This window comes from Amblyomma americanum, chromosome 3, assembly GCF_052857255.1.
Source record: "Amblyomma americanum isolate KBUSLIRL-KWMA chromosome 3, ASM5285725v1, whole genome shotgun sequence".
NCBI classification, from domain to species: Eukaryota; Metazoa; Arthropoda; class Arachnida; order Ixodida; family Ixodidae; genus Amblyomma; species Amblyomma americanum.
Window position 1 is genome coordinate 167322185 of NC_135499.1, and position 18017 is coordinate 167340201.

Genomic DNA, 18017 nt, shown 5'->3' on the forward strand with positions numbered 1-18017 from the left:
CGAGGCGCGCCGTTCACTGCACGCAGCCGTATGTAAAAGGTTACTTCTTTTTTATGGCAGCACCAACATCGTCGGCCCCTTGATCTATGTGAGCGAGCAGGGAGCCCGGCGGCGTCAAAATGTGGCCGCCGATGCAACGCGTCTCCATTGTCTGTGGAGGTGTTTTCTTTTTTTTTTTTTCTTACCACCACCCGATCGTTGCAGTGAGGGCGCCAACATTACTTCGTATTTCATCCCCTTCTTTTTACCGCCGCGTGGAAAACGTTTAAAAAGGCGTTTGCCAGAACATTTAGCCCTTCAGGCCAGGACAACGAACCTCGCGCGCTGCGAACAAGAACTTTTGCGCCCAGCGGTCCCAGAATTTAATTGTTCGGGTTAGCTTAGATTATGCAGAAAACGTAGGCCAGCAAGAGAGGGAAGCCGGCAATGTCTACACCTGCATGGTTAAGCATATCGTAGCGCGTCTGTCTGTCTGTCTGTCTGTCTGTCTGTTGTTGACAGGAAGAAAGAAATGAAAGTGCACAGGCCTGCTCACTGGCTCAAGCCGAGCCACAACCGCTACCACGTGCAGATAGAAGGAGAGTTCAAAGATGGGATATAAAGACAGGATAGTAAAGACGCGCTAAAGACAAGGCCGATCCCGGAGGTAGTGCAATACCGGGCCAACTGGTGGCGGGAGTGAAGCAACCTTCAAACTCGAATAACCATTTTGCTACACGTACGAAGCAAATCATAAACGCGCACTGGTTACAACGCGTTACATTCAATTTCCATTTCAACAACCACATCTATATTCTTAGCGCACCTCTTCCTGCTCCACCCGAAAAAATATATATATGCGAAGCAGGAATAGACCTGATGTGGTTCGTGAAGTATATGGTTATTTCGAATATTGTTTTTTCGTTTTTATTTTCTCACTCAGGGATTCATGCATTATTCAGCTACGGTTATAATGCGGGCACACTAGCATTCTACACTCCTCTGCAAACGGCTCGCGCGCCACCTGAACGTCAAATGCGTGTTCCTCTCCAGGATGAGCATGCAAAACACACGCGCTACCGCCTTGATTTCTTTTTCTCGTTACTTTTTTTTTTGATCACCTACACGTTACACCCGTCTGAAACTCTGAGGGCTGTGTACGCGGAGTCCACAGAATGCCTTCACCATTCGCCTCTATTCTTGTTCGCGTGATATTCTGGGGGGGGGGGGGGGGGGGGGGGGGGGGGGAATGAAGAAACGGTGTTTAGGAATCTTTTTCCGTCATTCCCGCAGGCAGAGGACGAGTCACATCGCACCGAGACTCAGTCCGAATAATCGGCTCATATATCGCGGCTGCGTGGTTACGCAAACACCCGGCATTTATATGTCTTGACGCTTCTCCTTAAAGCGGCTGATCCGCACCGCGGTCACGCTATCCAAGAAGGCTTCGACGTCGAAAAGCATTCCTTAACCAGCAGCAACCTTCAGCGGAAATTGAAATCAAAACGGGGGCTGTCTGGGTACAAGAGTTCCGCTCGATGAGCCCGTAAGCCTCAACCTCCCACCAAGTGAAGAGGCTATATATACTTCCACCCACTATACGATCGCTGACATGGCGCAAGTCAACGCGTCAGACACAGGCGAACGCGGTGCCAACAAAAAGGCGCGCTCGGCGCCTACGCGACGCCTGTGTATATTGCTTGTCGCCTTCCTTCGCTGCAGCCGTCGCTCCCCACATGGCCGCAAAGGAGACGAAAAACATGCCCCGGGCTGAGCTGTGGCAGTGCGGTGATTGCAAAAGCAGGCCGCCGCCGCCGTGCTATGCGCAACGCGATTTCGAGACAGTGGCCAAAACGACGAGGGCGACCGCCGTTGTTCCGCCCACCGGTTAGTCAAGCACTTGGCGCGCCCGCAAGGCGACACGTCCTGCGCGCGCGTACACTCGGTTGAATGGAAGCGCCGCGTTAGAACACGGAGCTGCCGCAAGCCGACTCGGTTATAGTGACTAACGCCGTGACTCGCTCGCGGAACGAAAGAAACTTCATGCCGGGCGTGGCGCAGTATCTGTTTCACATATCGGCGGACACCCCGCCGTGGTGGCTCAGTGGTTAGGGCGCTCGACTACTGATCCGGAGTTCCCGGGTTCGAACCCGACCGCGGCGGCTGCGTTTTTATGGAGGAAAAACGCCAAGGCGCCCGTGTGCTGTGCGATGTCAGTGCACGTTAAAGATCCCCAGGTGGTCGAAATTATTCCGGAGCCCTCCACTACGGTACCTCCTTCTTCCTTTCTTCTTTCACTCCCTCCTTTATCCCTTCCCTTATGGCGCGGTTCAGGTGTCCAACGATATATATCGACAGATATTGCGCCATTTCCTTTCCACAAAAAACCAATTATTAGTATTATTATTATATCGGCGGACACCTGAACCGCGCCGTAAGGGAAGGGATAAAGGAGGGAGTGAAAGAAGAAAGGAAGGAAGAGGTGCCATAGTGGAGGGCTCCGGGATAATTTCGACCACTTTGGGATCTTTAACGTCATCGCACAGCACACGGGCGCCTAAGCGTTTCGCCTCCATCTAAACGGAGCCGCCGCGGTCGGATGGAATTCGATGGGGGGTGAAATTCCGCTCGCATGCATAGGCGAGAACGGAACCATAGGAACGTCTTCGTATCAGGCATGGCATTAAATGCATTTCCAGTGTCCAGGCGTTTGGCGAGCCGTGACAGCGTGCACGGTCCTGTGCTGGGCGGCGTTGGTTGGACCTACACAGACAAGGTCTAAACAGTGCGTCCCAGGTATACGCCCGCAGCCAAAAGTCTATGGTACCCTGTTAGGAGCGAGAAAGAAACCACCTCATGGCCACCTTTGATCTCCGAGATACGCGCAGATTAAATCTCAGTGCAGGAATTACACACTGCGCCGATAAAAAAGAAATTTCGGGTAATGCGCCATGGATGCGAAAAAACTAAATTTCTTCACCAAAGCCGCGTTCCATAAACTTTTGCGGGAAAAGGCGCCAACACATTGCCTGCCCTTCTCCCTTTTTTCTACCTCCTTTTCATCCCGTTCATTTCTGACGCCACGGCATGGATCAGATGTTCACTCACAGTGAGGCAGTTTGCCGCGCCTTTCCTTTTTCTCGTAACCTCCTCCACCACCTACTTGAGTAAGCAGCCTCCACGTTGCCTTATAGGTGTAGGATACTAGGAACTGGTATCGGCAGTGATAATAACTGGTTTTGGGGGGAAAAGGAAATGCGCAGTATCTGACTCATATATCGGAGGACACCTGAACCGCGCCGTAAGGTAGGGGATAAAGGAGGGAGTGAAAGAAGAAAGGAAGAAAGAGGTGCCGTAGTGGAGGGCTCCGGAATAATTTCGACCACCTGTGGACACGTGATACCTGATTTAATATCTGCGTCTGGCCCTTGCACCCAAGATATTAAGCTTATTTTTGGAATATGGCGGAGTGCTAGACGCACTCTGGCACGGGTCGGCCCGGTATTGCACTGCCTTCAGGATCGACCCGCGGCCTATGGGCCTATTAGCGCGCGGCGCCTTTTCTATCTATCTATCTTTCCCTCCTATCCTTTAAGTCTCCTACTTTCAGCACGTAGGAGCGAGCGTGGCTCGGCTTGAGCCAGTAGGCAGGCCCGTGCACTTTCCTTCTCCTACTTCCTCGCAGCAATGTCAGTCAGTCACAGGTGTAGCTATAACAGAGACCCCACGAATGCTAAGGATATATAGAAAGCCTTTAGGAAACACCAAAGAAGCAGCCGGTTATACTGCGGCTGATGACAGTAGGCTATACAGCCGTTCATTTGAAGAAAAAAAAAAAGAAACACTCGAAGTAAAGTCAACAATTTCGTTCAGGTGCGAGAGCTAACAAGACGTTCCACAAGCGAAAGTAAGAACTACGTTATCGGTGTGTTAGGACTGTGTTATAACTGCGTACGTACTGAACTACAGTGATATATTTAAAACGTGCCCAGCAGTAATTATTCGCGGGGTGGGTTCTCATAGAAGGGAGAATATGCCACCGATTATTCTTGACACTGTTAGCTTGCTAGGACCAGATTGGCACAGCTGAACATACTTTCGAAACAGAAGATACTTAGGCCCTGTCTGAGAACTCACCACAACGGTATTTCTATGTTTGTTTGTTCCTTTGTTCTAAGTCCCATTTTTAAGAGAGTGTCACTGAAACTAAAGCAAAAAGTGAGATGGTGGGGAAAACGTGTATTTTGCTAAACTCTCCGTTTCTCACTACACTGGAGTTTTAGTTTATAAATACGCCCGCAGATCATCTCGAATGCACTTGTTAGACCCTCGTATTTTATCCCCGGCGCATACTACAACGCAAAGGGTGCCTCTTCAACTCTTTTCCCTTTCCAATTCAAAATCGGGGAAAAAAAATGCGTAAAAAAGTTAACGCGAGACACCGCGTTCTTGGCGTGATAAACTGACCTCGTCCAACTAAGCGATGCTCACGTTGCAAGCCAGTTTTACACCGTGCGTGAATTAGCTTTCCCGTCCCATTAACCAAGCGATACTTCCCTCTTAAAAGTTAGCCTCCGTACAGACTACCCATTTTACACCCTTTCAGTGCTTCTTTCATCAGGCGCCGACAAAGCACTGACGCAAAAATCCTATAAACAGCTCGTAAAACGCACTTACTTAGGGCACTGTAACGCAACTTTTATAGCTGCCATCAAGAATGCGTCCAGCGAACACGTGTGAAGCGCAACATTTCGTTCGCTGATTTTTTTTTCTCTTTCCAGCAGCATTAGGGCACACCGAATAAAAGGCAAGAAGTAAAGTTCGGTGCATTAAAGTGGAGCATCTTCACAAAGAAGCACTAAGCTGCAACCGAACAAAACAAAAAAAAAACGACCGAACGATTTCACCTCGCCGCTTTCACCGAACCCTGACTACAGTACACTCTTAAAAGAAAGGAGTAAAAAGGAAGTAAGCTTCCCCTAGCATACATCCTTTATGAAACGGTGTGCGCTAGATGGCAGATGTCTTCCTTTTTACGCCCATATAGGCTTATTCGTGTATATATAATGTAGGAGGCCTAGAGCGGTCGAAAACAGCTTTGTTGCACTCCTTACCTTGGCTTCATGTTCAGTGGTGACCATTGAGTCTCACTTCATCCCTGTCCCCTAGTCGCCTCATCTGTAAAAAAAAATAAAATAAAAAAGAGGTCAAACACAGATCATACACACCGTTCATTAATCCCTAAGGACGGTGTGGCAGCAAAAACTTCAAAAACCCCTACAAAGACTAAAGCGAGCACTGCGACATTTGCGTATGCAAATAGAAATGCTGAACACTCTCAACAGAGGCGTTTCGTTAAAACGCACTTTTTTTTTTTCAGAAGCGCATTGCAACTTATCGCACGGGCTGTTTCTTAGAAATCTTGCTCCAGTTCTATGAGACCAAAGACCACTTTTTCACGTTCTGAAGACAGGCCAGCGGCTGTTCAAAAACAACTATTTTTATTTGGTCCTTTTCTGAAAGCCCAAAACTCTAGTATCACTCCGGATGACTTGGACAACACTGCAAATCCCTACTACTGCACTCACCACACCGCAAAGTATCTACACGCTCGAATCAAAATAATCTACATAATCCGCAGTGCGGAGCAGTAGGGCCCGAAAAAGAAAAAAAAACAAAATCGTACTAACTGGACGTCTCTGCAAGCATGACCAGAGATCAGTAATCTCTGCCTTATTTTACAAGCATCCATAAACGCATAACGAGATCATTGAAAGCCCCGGGACACCGCATAAACCACCGCGGCCTCCATCAGACGCCATCGAAGCAGTCAAGCATGTGAACCACCGCTCCTTCGTCTTTTCCGAAAACACTTTTTCTTTTTGCTGCCAGTTTCGAAACCGCGTCTGCGAAAAAACCGTTGACGACACTAATGGCGCGTGCAGGCCCATGACGAAAACACGGCAAGTGACTATATATTTTCGTTTAAACGAGGCTTTCGTAAAAACGGAAATAAAAACGAAAACTTAGCGAGAAAGAGAGAGATAACAAGATACGGATCCTCTGGAGGCCAGGAACCTCAAAGGCAATAAATAAAGAGTGAACAAAAACGCGTGAATGACAGCTAAATGCAAGAACAGCGGGTGACAGAAGTGCCCTCTTGGCGTGAACAATTTTCGCGCCCCAAATATGATGACAGCTACCCAACGTCGCAACGGGAAAGAGAAAAAAATAAAGCGTCGCGTTGGAGCTCTCGCTAATGAGAAGTGACATATATGCGAGAATTCGCGAAAGGCAGGGACGGCATGCTGAAGCAGTTAGCCCGGGCAAGACCAAAAGTGGTATCGCAATTTCAACGACGCATTCAAAACAAACAGTGCTAGAAAGAAAGATGTGTGCTAGGCAGGAACATTTTTTTTTTTTTAAGAAGCGCGTCTCGAGATTGAAGCCACCATGCTTTCTTGAAAGCAAACATCGCCACTTCAACAAGGGCTTTCGGACTCTATAGGGACTACGCAGCACAAATTCTCTCATCGAAAACTTGAATTAGTCTCATCAGCCCCATCCCCGCTCATTTGTGGCTTGGTTGTTTGTAATTAAGTCATCGGGGTCTGGGCGTAGCAGTCGGCGCGATTAATGCAATAGCGCCTTCGATTTTGGCTGAATGAAGCCCAAGAACAGCACCAACGCTAAAGGAATAAAGATTTTAAAAATAACGCACACTGAGACACACACTGTAAAGAACCTCAAATATACACACAAATCTATAGGACCTCCTCGGGAAGTTATCAGGATCCGGTAATGGCATTCCCTAGAGACTTGTAACGACGCTGCTAAGCAACTTGCTAACGACCAACTTGGAGAAGGACATTAGCACTTGGGGAAATGCCGGAACGCGATGCAAATGACTCGAGATGCCGAGAACAGCGGCTACTGTCGTGAACGGACACAACATCGGAACGCTTTTTCCGATCGTGGTTTCCTTCTCTTGCTAAGTGAAGGAGTCGCTAGTAATGCTCTGCTCTGCTGAACGATAACGAGAAGCGAGAGTTCGTAGGCGAACGATCGGCCTCGCTGCGGCGCTTTGTTTAACGTCAGTGAACAGTGTGTCGTCCACAGGCAGTGAATTTAGTAATTGTGTTAGTCTATATTGCAACCTTCACAGTTTTCCAAGCCATATAAAATAGTAAACACGGCGAGACTGAAACTGCGAACAGCTAATACGAGCTGATGTCTACACATTCGTTGTTCGGGAAGCAAACAACGGTTTTATCCTTTCACAGTCACTTCGACCATGTATGAAGCCTGTACGGGGAGATCCTGAGGGAGCGTGGTAATGAAAGTTTACGCCGACATATATGCTCGTAAAAGTCAGCATTCATGGATGTGCCCTTACATCCAGCAGCGTTCAACAGCGCCTATTTTGCCTCACATCGCGAAACGTGTTTGCGCAGACCAGTAGAAAGGGTCGCAGAACTGTGCTGAAAGGAGTGCCGCCGAGATTTACGATCGCTTTTTGTGCGCATTGGTGCACGTGTGTGAGAGGCAGAGAGAGGGAGAAGAGAGACGATCCTTTCGGTGCGACTTCTACGCGTTCATCGGCTGCTCAAAACACAAATCACTAACCGCCTGACTCTCGGAAACTAAGTTGGTACGCAGAATATACAAGAAGCCGCCTGGCTGTCCTTTGAAGTAAAGTTCGCCAAACAAGCAGGGAATAATCCCTGTATCATTTTCCTGGTTTGTCCATGAATCAATAAACGAATGAATACAGCCGACGCTTACATACGTGCCTGAAAATAAAAAAAAAAACAGGCGCTGGTGTAAAATGGAACAGCCGACGTCGACGCCAGAAATTTATTCGTAAAGGATAACCAACTCGAGGTAAAGGTTGAGGTTATTGCAAGCTATAGACTGTTGGGGTGATAACCAACTCGCTCCAGTTCAGACCTACCACGGTCATTCTTCTTCTCGTCATTACGTGTTAGGATGAAAGCAAGCGAACGGTGCGCGTCAAACGGCACTGACAATAAAAAAAAAATCGGGGGGGCTCTTTGAAACGTGCGCCCAGACAGGAACAATATTTTGTGCGTATCACGCACAGATAGACAAAGAACGAACACCCATAGACTCGAGAAAAGGCCCGAGCTGAGGGTCGAAGTCACTCAATCCACCGTCCTACTTTTAACTCCAAAAACTGCGCGAAAGAAAGCGCGCTAAACCGGAAACGAAGTGTAACGGCGTCCGCGATCGCAGCTCGGCGGTGCGGTGTTTTCCGAACTTGGGACGGAGAGCTTTTAGCGCCCACTCGCCTTCGTGGCGGTTCGCGCTCGTTAGCGTCCAGTGATTTAGGGAGAAAAAAGGCAATCTCTTTACGGCCGCCGCCGCGGTGTCGCCGCGAGCTTACTCGGGGCCTTCCCTTGCTTGTCGAAAAGTTTCGATCCGTCAAGCGCGATGCTCCCAGCGCTATAGAGTTCGTTAACGCGTGCCCCTCGTCCCAGCTTCGCTGCCGCCGGGCGAGTGAGAGGGCGGCAGCAAAGGGGCCGCACTCTCCTTCTCGCACCGCTGCCTTACTAAATGTTGGCTGCAGCGCGGCCGAGGCGTCGTCGAAGAACAGAGGAAGCAGAGAGAGAGAAAGGCTGCATATTTTGAGTGCGACAAACGCTCAGTAGGGCATCGACACTTCGAAACTTAGCCCTGCAACTTGGCTACTACGTTCGACACTTGAAAATCTTGAAAAATGGTGAATAGCAGAATTCTGCTCACATTAGAACCATGCAGAAGGCACAAGTGTAGTTTGCCGTGGCGACAACAGTACTCCAAATGAATGAATGAATGAATGAACGGCTCTCGGTCGCTGTTGGGAAATTCGGAAGCATGGCGGCGTAGGTGCAGAGGCGACTTCTAGTCGGTCACTTTCATAGCCTTCAGAGCTGCGCCTCGTAAGACAGTCAACCTCTCTGACACTACTCGAAGCAGGAAGCTCTCTCTACCATATGCCGCGATGGCATGTATGAGAAAACAGCAATAAAAGATGGCCAAACAGTGTAAGACACGACGCCGCTTTTTTTTAATTCTCCGCATATCTACTAAACGTATTCAGATGGTTCGATCACACAGGGATTACCTTTCTTTATAATGTTTCCTCCTTTTACGGTCGCGGGGACGCCTTTCGGCTCAATGAACTGGCAATGGACGCGCTTTCACGCAGAGATGCATTCAGTAGCCTCGAAGCAGCTGATGACAGTCCAGCCGAGTTACTATCAGGCACTGAGTGGGTGAAGAAGTTTACTGTGCCAAAGGGATTCTCCAGGCGAAGGTGGGGCCTTATTGGTGTTTGCCGTCTTTCGAGCTCTGTCGATAACCTTGAGCTGTTCTTAAGGCTTAAGCAGGATAGGACTCCAAATTACGAAGTATAGCTATAGGGGTGAAGGTCAGTGTGAAGATAAATAGTTGAGCAGCCTGGCAAACAATGGACAATTAACGATATGCAATGAAGGAGCAGAAGCAGTCAAGAAGTACTTCCATCGGAGCCAAGCATTGGTGGCCGGTCGGTCCAGACCATGAGAAAGAAATTAGCAGGGTAACAAGAACGGGTTCGAGCGCATTCGGCGTACACTTCCGCATCATGGACAGCAGCTTACAGAGATCCATCGAAATGGAAGCAAGTAGCCGTTACGGCTGCTTCTCCCCGCTCAGTTGCACCGAGGCTTGGAGGTCAACAAAACAACATTAAGTAAGCCCGAGGAAACCGCAAGGGACGGTAGAACGTATATTGTAAGCGTATCGGTAAGATACCAAAATAGAGCATCATTAGAATAGAGCATCAATATAGCACCAGTTGTGCGTATTACTATGATGCAATGTTCTTTAGCCAGGTCGTTATGGGCAAAAACGAATGCGCGCTGGTCTATAGTGACAACTAAGATCGCTCACTGAGTAGTCGGACAGCTGGAGATCCCAGGGAGGAACATTTGCCTTGGAAGCTGGCTTCACCTGCCAACGCATCAGCCCACACGGAATACGCGGAACGCGTTAAGGTAATCTAAACAACATGCAGCGTTCATTAGCTGTACATTTCAGGGAGGAAACGATGGCGCATAGTGGTCCTTTGCTGATACGTTAATCGGCGTTTACTATGAGTAAACGCATCCGTCGCTGGCTCGAGACCCTTTTTGGCATCGAGCGACTAACAGGCAAAAAGGCAGAGAGCCAGGCGCAGCGCTGCGGAGTGTTGAAACGACGACTGTCGCGACGGGAATTGTTTCACGCGATGTTGCAGAATGCGTGCGGCTTCCGCCCGGTGGCGTCGGCGACGGCTGCACGGAACTGCTAACTGGACGGCGCTCGTGGGAGAGACAGCGAGAGAGAGAGAGCCCAGTCAAAATGGGTTACGAGGACGAATCAAGCCGGGGAGGAGGGGGGGGGGGGAGGGGCGTCCCAATCAGGCCCGAGCGGTGCTTAAAGACTAAATGAGTAGAGGGGAGGGCAAAAACAGGAGTAGTAGCAATAATGGCCGCACGAAAGGCGCTGCAGGTCACAGCCGAGCAAAAAAGCAAGACATCTGCGCTTGAAAGTTAAAAAAAAAAAAGGAGACAGAGAGAGGAGGGAAAGAGACAGCCCCAAGAACGAGGCAAGGAAATGAAGAGGACCGCCGCATTCGCGCTGGCCCGGCGCGCCGCGTGATATCGGGGGACACGGAAGAAGAGTGGAAGCGTGGGGATGTGGAAAGGGGGGTGGCAGTGCAGCGCGATGCTCATTAGGACGGCCAGCTTCAATTTAGTCGGGGCGCTAAGAGCGTAATTTAAGGGCCGCTCTTCGGACGGCGCTGCCGCACCCGACACGTACTCTGCCAGCAGCAGCAGCAGCAGCACGGGTAAACGCCGTAAGATGGACGTGTCCTTGCTTGTCCCCGCGTTTCACCCTCTCCTGTATACCTCGGCCGGGCAGCTCTTCAGCGCACACCGCCGCCGCTTGGCCCCCGCCCCACGGCCGCGAGCTCTCTTCAAACTCGTTAAGAAGAAAAAGGGGACGACATAAAAAAGGGGGAGCATGAGAGAGCGCGTGCGTGTGAGCGGCGGCCCTCCTTGTTTGCCCTCCAGTTCAAATTATTCTTTTCACTTCCGTCTTTTTTTCTTATTTAGTTCCAAGTCGCCGCCCTGCACGTCGGTACGCCAATACAAAAGTAAAAACGAAAAAGAAGTAGGCTGCGATGTCGTGCAGCTTTTTTGCGCTTTGCAACGAGCCGCTCGCGCCCCTCAGCTTCGAGAGGATCGGGAGCGCGGGGAAAGGCTTTCTCCCCCCTTCCAAGATGGAAGATCGACGTTCCGATCAGAGCTCGCCCGCTTATATATGCAGCACTAAGCAGGCGTAAAGAACCGCACTCGAGGCAGAAAGAAAGCGAGGAAGACAAGAAGAGATCGGAGCAGGAGCAGAAACGAATCACGGAGGCGCACGCAGATGTAAGAAAAGGGAAATAAAGAAAGAAAGCACCCGGGATCCGGGGTGGAAAACGAGAGCGGGAATCACGACGACGGTGTCGCGTCGGAAGAGCGATGTGAAACCGAAGCTTTTGGAGAGGAAGCGTGCGGGTTCCCCCTCGCGAGGTACTCCTTCTTCGATGTACTTTTTTCTTCTCTCGCTTGCTAAAGCCGCGATGGAGAGAGCACTGCTGATCGCGAGCAGCTTATGTTCCCCTCCTGCTGCCTTATCATTCCTTGAGAGTCTGACACAGCCCGATCCCCGCGAACCTTGGTGTAGAAATCGAGGAGGTAAGTATCGGAGTGCCGTTAAGTGTATCACTTTATGAGCTCCTCGTAGCGCCTCTATTACACGTGGCTCGAGCCCACTCGAGGGCTCCTGGCGGGGATGGAATCGTAGCGTAGCAGGGCGGACTGCGGCTTAACTGCTGCTAAAAAAAAAAAGCTCACTACAAGCCTCGTACCTGATGCTATGTGGAGTTCTAACAGCGCTGTCTGCTGATCTAGTGTACTTTCATTTAGGGCCCACAGTCACACACGTTTCCAGTTTTAACGGTCTTGTACGACGACCACGATGATTATACATCTAAATATATTTATGAAGTTTAAGTTGTTCGCTTAAAGAATACTACTCAATGCGTGCAGATCGCCCACTTCGGCGGGTAAGCCGAAGCGTACTGCCATGTAGCAATGACAGAACGCCTGCTTCATTGAAGAGCAACAGCATAGGTTCTAGAAATCGACGACCTTAAAGGCGTCAAATGTGCAAAACTTGGAGGTAAAGCATGCGAAGTCCTTTTAGGCTCGCATTTGAAATGGTGACGTAATAGGCGAATAAAATCACGAAGGTCTTCAAGCTTCTCGCAGTGCACAGCACCAACTGGGGCCGCATGGTGATGTCAGTGATGGTGCTGGTACATTTCCAATGCATAAACGCTGGCTACGAATGAACATAACCAACGCCACCGAAGACAAAGCCCGCCAAGCGCTGTTTCGAAGCATCCAACGTGGCAAAGCAGGCTGTGACTGAAGGCAGCGGAAATTTGAAATCTTGCCGTAGTGGAGTGCTCCAGAAAAACTTCGACCACCTGGGGATCTTTATCGTGCACTGACCTCGCATAGCACACGGGCGCCTTTGCGTTTCGCCTCCATCGAAACTCCATCGAAACGCGATGGAGGCGAAACGCGAAGGCGCCCGTGTGCTATGCGATGTCGGTGCACGCTAAAGATCCCCAGGTGGTCAAATTTTTTCCGGAGCCCTCCACTACGGCACCTCTTTCGTCCTTTCTTCTTTTACACCCTCCTTTGTCCCCTTCCCTTAAGGCGCGGTTCAGGTGTCCGCCGAGATGTGAGACAAGTACGGTGCGATTCCCTTCCACCCCCCCCCCCCCCCCCCCCCCCCCCCCCAAAAAAAAAAACATTTTTTTTTACCTTCCGTGATGTCCCACCAAGCTTCTTCGCACTCCCCCGGTGCTGTGAGGAGAAGCCTTCAATTCAATCGCCGATTACGTCGTTATTTGATAAGCTAGCAAAAAAAAAACACTTGGCACGCTTTACTAGAACCTACATATAGATCTGCGTCCTTAAATATCACGGAATTCTCAAAAGTGGTGCAGATGCCATCAAGGAACCTTTCTTCGAAGCCTATCGGCCGGAACTGACATTCCCTGTGTGAATGATCACTGTAGAAGGCGTTTTACAAAAGAAGCGGCCATCAAAACTGTTGCACTCTTCAGAGTAGTTTTGGTTGTGTCGGTATAGTAACGTATTATAATCTCTGAAAGCAGGCGCGAAAGTTGCGTAAGTTCTCCACTTCCGCGAAGCACGCGAATCTCCGCTCCGTCCTGACGCTTTCTTCGTTCTTCACGGGACGACGCCTACCTCCTTCGCGCGTACCCATGCGCCTGCACTAACGTAAAAACAATGAACGGTTTATGAGTCTCAGCAGAGAACTACGCGCCTTTAAACGCTAAACCTTTCATGATACACTACGGTGGCAACAGTTTATTCGTAAACGAAAATTCAAAACAAAATGGCAGCGCGCAGGCGGGTGCCACCACTGGTAAAATACGTCGCTCGACTGCGAAACATATGCCGACTCGAGCTCGGACAGTTTCATCACACCGCAGCGGCTACTTTGCAAAAATATACGCTTGTCGCCACTGTGCACGTTAAAATATTGTCGCAATTCCACTCGCTTCTGCCAAAAGCTGTTTTTTTTTTCTGCTCCCTCAGGTAGCATAATCGTTCCCTGAACCCACTGCGGCGCGAAAGTATGCATAAATATTACGCACGAGTTCTCAAGTTGCGAAATCGGTCGGAACAACGTCGGGCTTTAGTGAGCGGCGCTTGAGAAAGCCGCGCGAAGACCGGCGCGGCGGAGTCGAAAGAAGAGAAAGACGACACAGCGAGACAGTGGCAGCAGGCATGCAGTTTCGTGCACAGGATCTACGGCGCCGGCATCCTTGAAGTGCTTTCGGGGGAGAAAACCCAGTAAGCCTGCTTTCGATACGCGGCTTGCCGCGTTTTGCACGCAGCGCCTGACAGGTCGCGGAATCGAGTGTTTCGCAATTGAGAGACGTGACAGTGCGCTCGAGGCATGCTTTTCGGGATCCGCTTGCCTGCCGCGTTGCGTTTGAGTTCGACGCCGCGCGTTTGCTGTCCGCGCATGCGTGCATTTAAGGCTTTTGTCTTGGTCTCTGCGCATGCATGCGTTGAGTCACAGGAGAACTCTTAGATGCATACAAGGTGCTTACTTCCCATGAAGGCTAGCGTAGCGTAAATCTAAGAAATTCAGGCGCTCGAAGTTGACCATGAAGTCAGACCTCTCAATTTTTTGCACCATCCGGAATTTTTTCACGGGCCTATATTGAGCTTTCTTGCCACCCAGTAAAACCCCAAGAAGTAGACATATGCGGTGCATGCTCGAATGCTGAGCTATAAACGCAGGTTAGCACAGTTTTGTTTTCCTTCATCTTCTACTTCTCTGAATCGATCCTTTTGCGGTTGTGTCTTCTTTTCCTACCTTTACTTACTGTTATACTTCTGCACATTGTGCGGCTTGTACTTGCCCAAATCTACCCAAGGCCTTTTCACGTCCGATGTCAGATGTGAGGAACAATTTTTATCACAACGTTATCACAACCTGCCCACCGGATAGTGAGCAAACTGCGCACTGTTGCAGGTGGCAATTGAATTAACGATTGGTCGCGGGAACTTTTATATGTAAAAATAACACCCCCCCCCTTTTTTTTTATTTGACGAAACTATTCAGAAAATTCATTGATCAAATAGGACCCACCCGCCCCCTTTACCCCTTCCAAGAGTCACCCATCGGGCGCAAGTTTTGCTCTGGCCTGGCCTGGTACTCGGCTGCTCCAGGGAGGAATGCTTGGATAAACGGAGCCCTTGAACCCACCTCGACCGGGCCGAACACGTTAGCCCTTGCCCCAGTAAAACGAAACCATCAGCATGATCATGCTTCCCCGTCGGCTATCACGCAGGTTTGCTCTTCCCGAAGTCGACGTCCAAACCGGGACCCGTCCCTCCCGGAAGCTGGAACTCGCCGGTCAGAGAGAAGGGCCAAGCGCCCCTCCTTGAACCCACGCAAGCACCACCAGTGAGGCGGAGGGCCAAAGCAACACAGGGCCGGCCATGCCCCGCCACAACATGGGCCCCGTGTCGCCGTCTCCCCCATACGGCAGCATGGACCACCTGCTACCGCCGAAGGAGGGGTCTTCGCTGCCACAGAGCATCTACCAGCTGGTCAGGTCGCCCGGCATTGCCGGCAAGGAGGACCTCGTCGTCGTGGGCGCCATCGTCGGCTTGCTGCTGGCAGGTGCGGGGCGAGATAATAAGCGTAGAATCTCGTTTATTCCAACTTCGCTTATTACGAACTCCTCCCGGTTTATTCGAAATGACGCTTTGATACCAATTCGCGGAAATTTTCGGTCCCTTCGAGTTCGAAATATCCAAATCCTACTTTGCACTGACTATGTTCCCTTTACATACCGTTTTTACTTTCCATTCGCCGCCAGTTCCGGCGACGCCGGTGACGAGAAGCGAGCAAAATAAGAACAGAATTGAACTGGCAAGAAGACACTTCCGTTGACGGATGTACGAAGTGGCACATATGCCCATGGCCACGAAATTGCGACAGATCAGGAATCAACACGCTATTTACCAAAAGAATAATTCAAAGGCACAGGCGATCGTGGAAAGTGGAAGGAACGTGAAAGGAACGAAATTTTTCTGAAGCAATGTTTGCTTCCCTTACTCTTTTTTTACGCAACACTTCTCATAAAATAATACACGAGGAGTAAAACATTTTAACTTTGCCCAGGAGATGCACATGCGAGCCCCTGTTTCCTTCGCACAGTTTCCTCGGCCACAAACGTTTTCATTAGAAAGCGGCAGATAAGGAGAACATATTTGTATCCAGGCTCCACCTGGAATTGAATGCATAGCGTGTTTTTAGTTTGTCGTCATTTTGCGCCAATGGGCTTCATGAAGGGTAAAAAATTTTGTACAGCTAAGCTTAACGCTTTATAGCCTTATTCAGCGAAAGCCGTTTTTGCTTCGGTTTAGCTATTCAGGTTATTCCCTCCCTCTACACCCTCTCTCTCTGTATTGCCTCTCGTTCTTGGCCTCCTCCTGCTCTCAGATCGAATTTCCTTCTCCCCACTCTGCCACCTGCCACTGAATTTCAATGAGTTTAATTAAGCTAAGTTATAATATTTTACCATGCAATTAAAGGTCTTACGGCAGACGCTGTAGATTACACGGTAGAATACAAGGCTATAAGGCTAAACCAAAGATATAACAATTTTCGCTGCAAACAAGAGTTTGCATTGACTCCTACTCTTCTCGCTGGGCGTCGTCTTTTAATCTCACGCCAGTGAACAACCGCTCTGTAGTCGGATTAGTGAACCTTCTGCACAGGACAAACTTGAAGGCTCGCTCAAATAATCATTCTGAACAGCCTTATCGGTGTCCTTGTGGCAGCCGTCTTGTTCTAGCCACGTCGTTCGGAACAATCCTATCTAACCGGCTAACCTTTTTCTTTTTGCCCACCCGCCGCCACGACAGGAGTGTTGGTCGGCGCAGCTTTTCTGCCGAAGGGGGAAGGGCCCGACCGCATGGCTGCTCTCAGGAAGAAGTTCACCGCCACCGAGACTGAGCCGACGACAGCGACCACCAAGCACGCAGAAAAGACAAAGACGCGGCGGCTCGACCCACGAGACGAGGAAGAGGCGACAGAGTGAGACCCGCGTTCTTACAGCTCCCCCGGTGCTAGAGAGAAACGACCGCATTAATCGCATCTGTTGAGTAACCGCCATAGCCTGAAGCTACACGACTGCCTCTACAAACAACATTCTTGGACTAACCGATGTCCCGCACTACAGAATAACGTTTACGACCTGCAGGTCTATGTTCCCCCATGTATCCTGACTGGGCGCAGAAGAGCCACAGCTATTGATACCGACACGTTATTGCTTTACTGCATTTTTTAAAGCCCGACACGATCTCTCGTCTGACCTTATATTGAATTCGTGTTGTCTGGTTCACCGCAGCTTCACAAAATGAGCGCTACATGTTACATTGCATTTGATTGATTGATTGATTGATTGATTGATTGATTGATTGATTGATTGATTGATTGATTGATTGATTGATTGATTGATTGATTGATTGATTGATTGAATGATTGATTGCAGTCAACTAGAAGCAGAGAGAGAGGTGGAAGAGACTGCTGAAGAATCAACGGTGCTTTATCTGGAAGAGGAGCGCAGGACAACGAAAAAAGCCAAAGCCCGCAGAAAGCCGAAAAGTCGCTCCGTGTCCGTGAGATCTCGATTTGCCACTGAGGAGTGATTAAAGGCTACGGCCGCAGCATTGGAACGTTTCATTACGATAGATCATCACGTACCTCCGCTCTTGAAACACGAAAAGGAACGTCGGGTACACCAAGCAATGTTGCGTTCGACCACGGCGTCAGATAGTTTATTTCACCAGTACGGCACAATTTCGGAAGTCCTTGCCGCATTACAACGCGGACTAAATTCAAGCTACAAGATGCCGCCGCCGGCAGCTTCACATACTGTCATTCATTCATTCATTCATTCATTCATTCATTCATTCATTCATTCATTCATTCATATCGCCTCACAGGCTCCAGGAACGAAGTATTGTGTGTGTGTGGGGGGGGGGGGGGGGGATTACATAGAGGTAATGACAGGAGCATGAGCAACGCGTTTATACAAAACTTATTGACTGTTAGCACCGGTCACTGAAAAGTAGGAACATCATTATGCAGTGTTTAATGACACGTTAGTAGCTTGAAAAAAATTGCCGTTATTTCGGCTCTAAAACGAGCTGGGTCACGAATATTCACGATGTGTTCCTGAAGACCATTCCAGTGAATGATAGCTTGCGGTAGTGCAGATGAATTAAATGCAACGGTTCTACCAGAAATGCTTTATGCGGAAGCTAAAAGGGTTGTTTAAACGACGTGAAGTGCGATTTGGTTGTACAAGAGGCAGCGTTGAAGAGTAGGCA

The 18017-nt window shown here is 49.6% G+C and overlaps 2 protein-coding genes across 5 annotated transcripts in view; one reads left to right on the top strand and one right to left on the bottom strand.

Annotated features, from left to right (window-relative positions):
- The window catches only part of LOC144125365 (uncharacterized), a 220291-nt gene that overhangs the window by 49061 nt on the left and 153213 nt on the right, over positions 1-18017 (bottom strand). For all 4 annotated transcript variants that reach the window (XM_077658682.1, XM_077658679.1, XM_077658678.1 and 1 more), the window contains one exon: positions 5094-5157. The gene's annotated coding sequence lies outside the window, so the exon portion shown is untranslated. The remainder of the gene's footprint in view (positions 1-5093; positions 5158-18017) is intronic.
- On the top strand, positions 14929-17367 carry LOC144123450 (uncharacterized). Its single transcript, XM_077656275.1, has 3 exons — positions 14929-15297; positions 16548-16719; positions 17177-17367. Exons 1-3 carry the CDS (start codon positions 15114-15116, stop codon positions 17331-17333), a joined length of 513 nt encoding a protein of 170 aa, XP_077512401.1. The 5' UTR covers positions 14929-15113; the 3' UTR covers positions 17334-17367.

Bases quoted from the DNA above. Each gene is read 5' to 3' on its own strand.
- LOC144123450 (XM_077656275.1), top strand. From the start codon at position 15,114: ATGCCCCGCCACAACATGGGCCCCGTGTCGCCGTCTCCCCCATACGGC. The intron at 15,298-16,547 runs GTGCGGGGCGAG...CCGCCACGACAG, and splicing joins CGTCGGCTTGCTGCTGGCAG to GAGTGTTGGTCGGCGCAGCT. The intron at 16,720-17,176 runs GTGAGACCCGCG...GATTGATTGCAG, and splicing joins GACGAGGAAGAGGCGACAGA to TCAACTAGAAGCAGAGAGAG.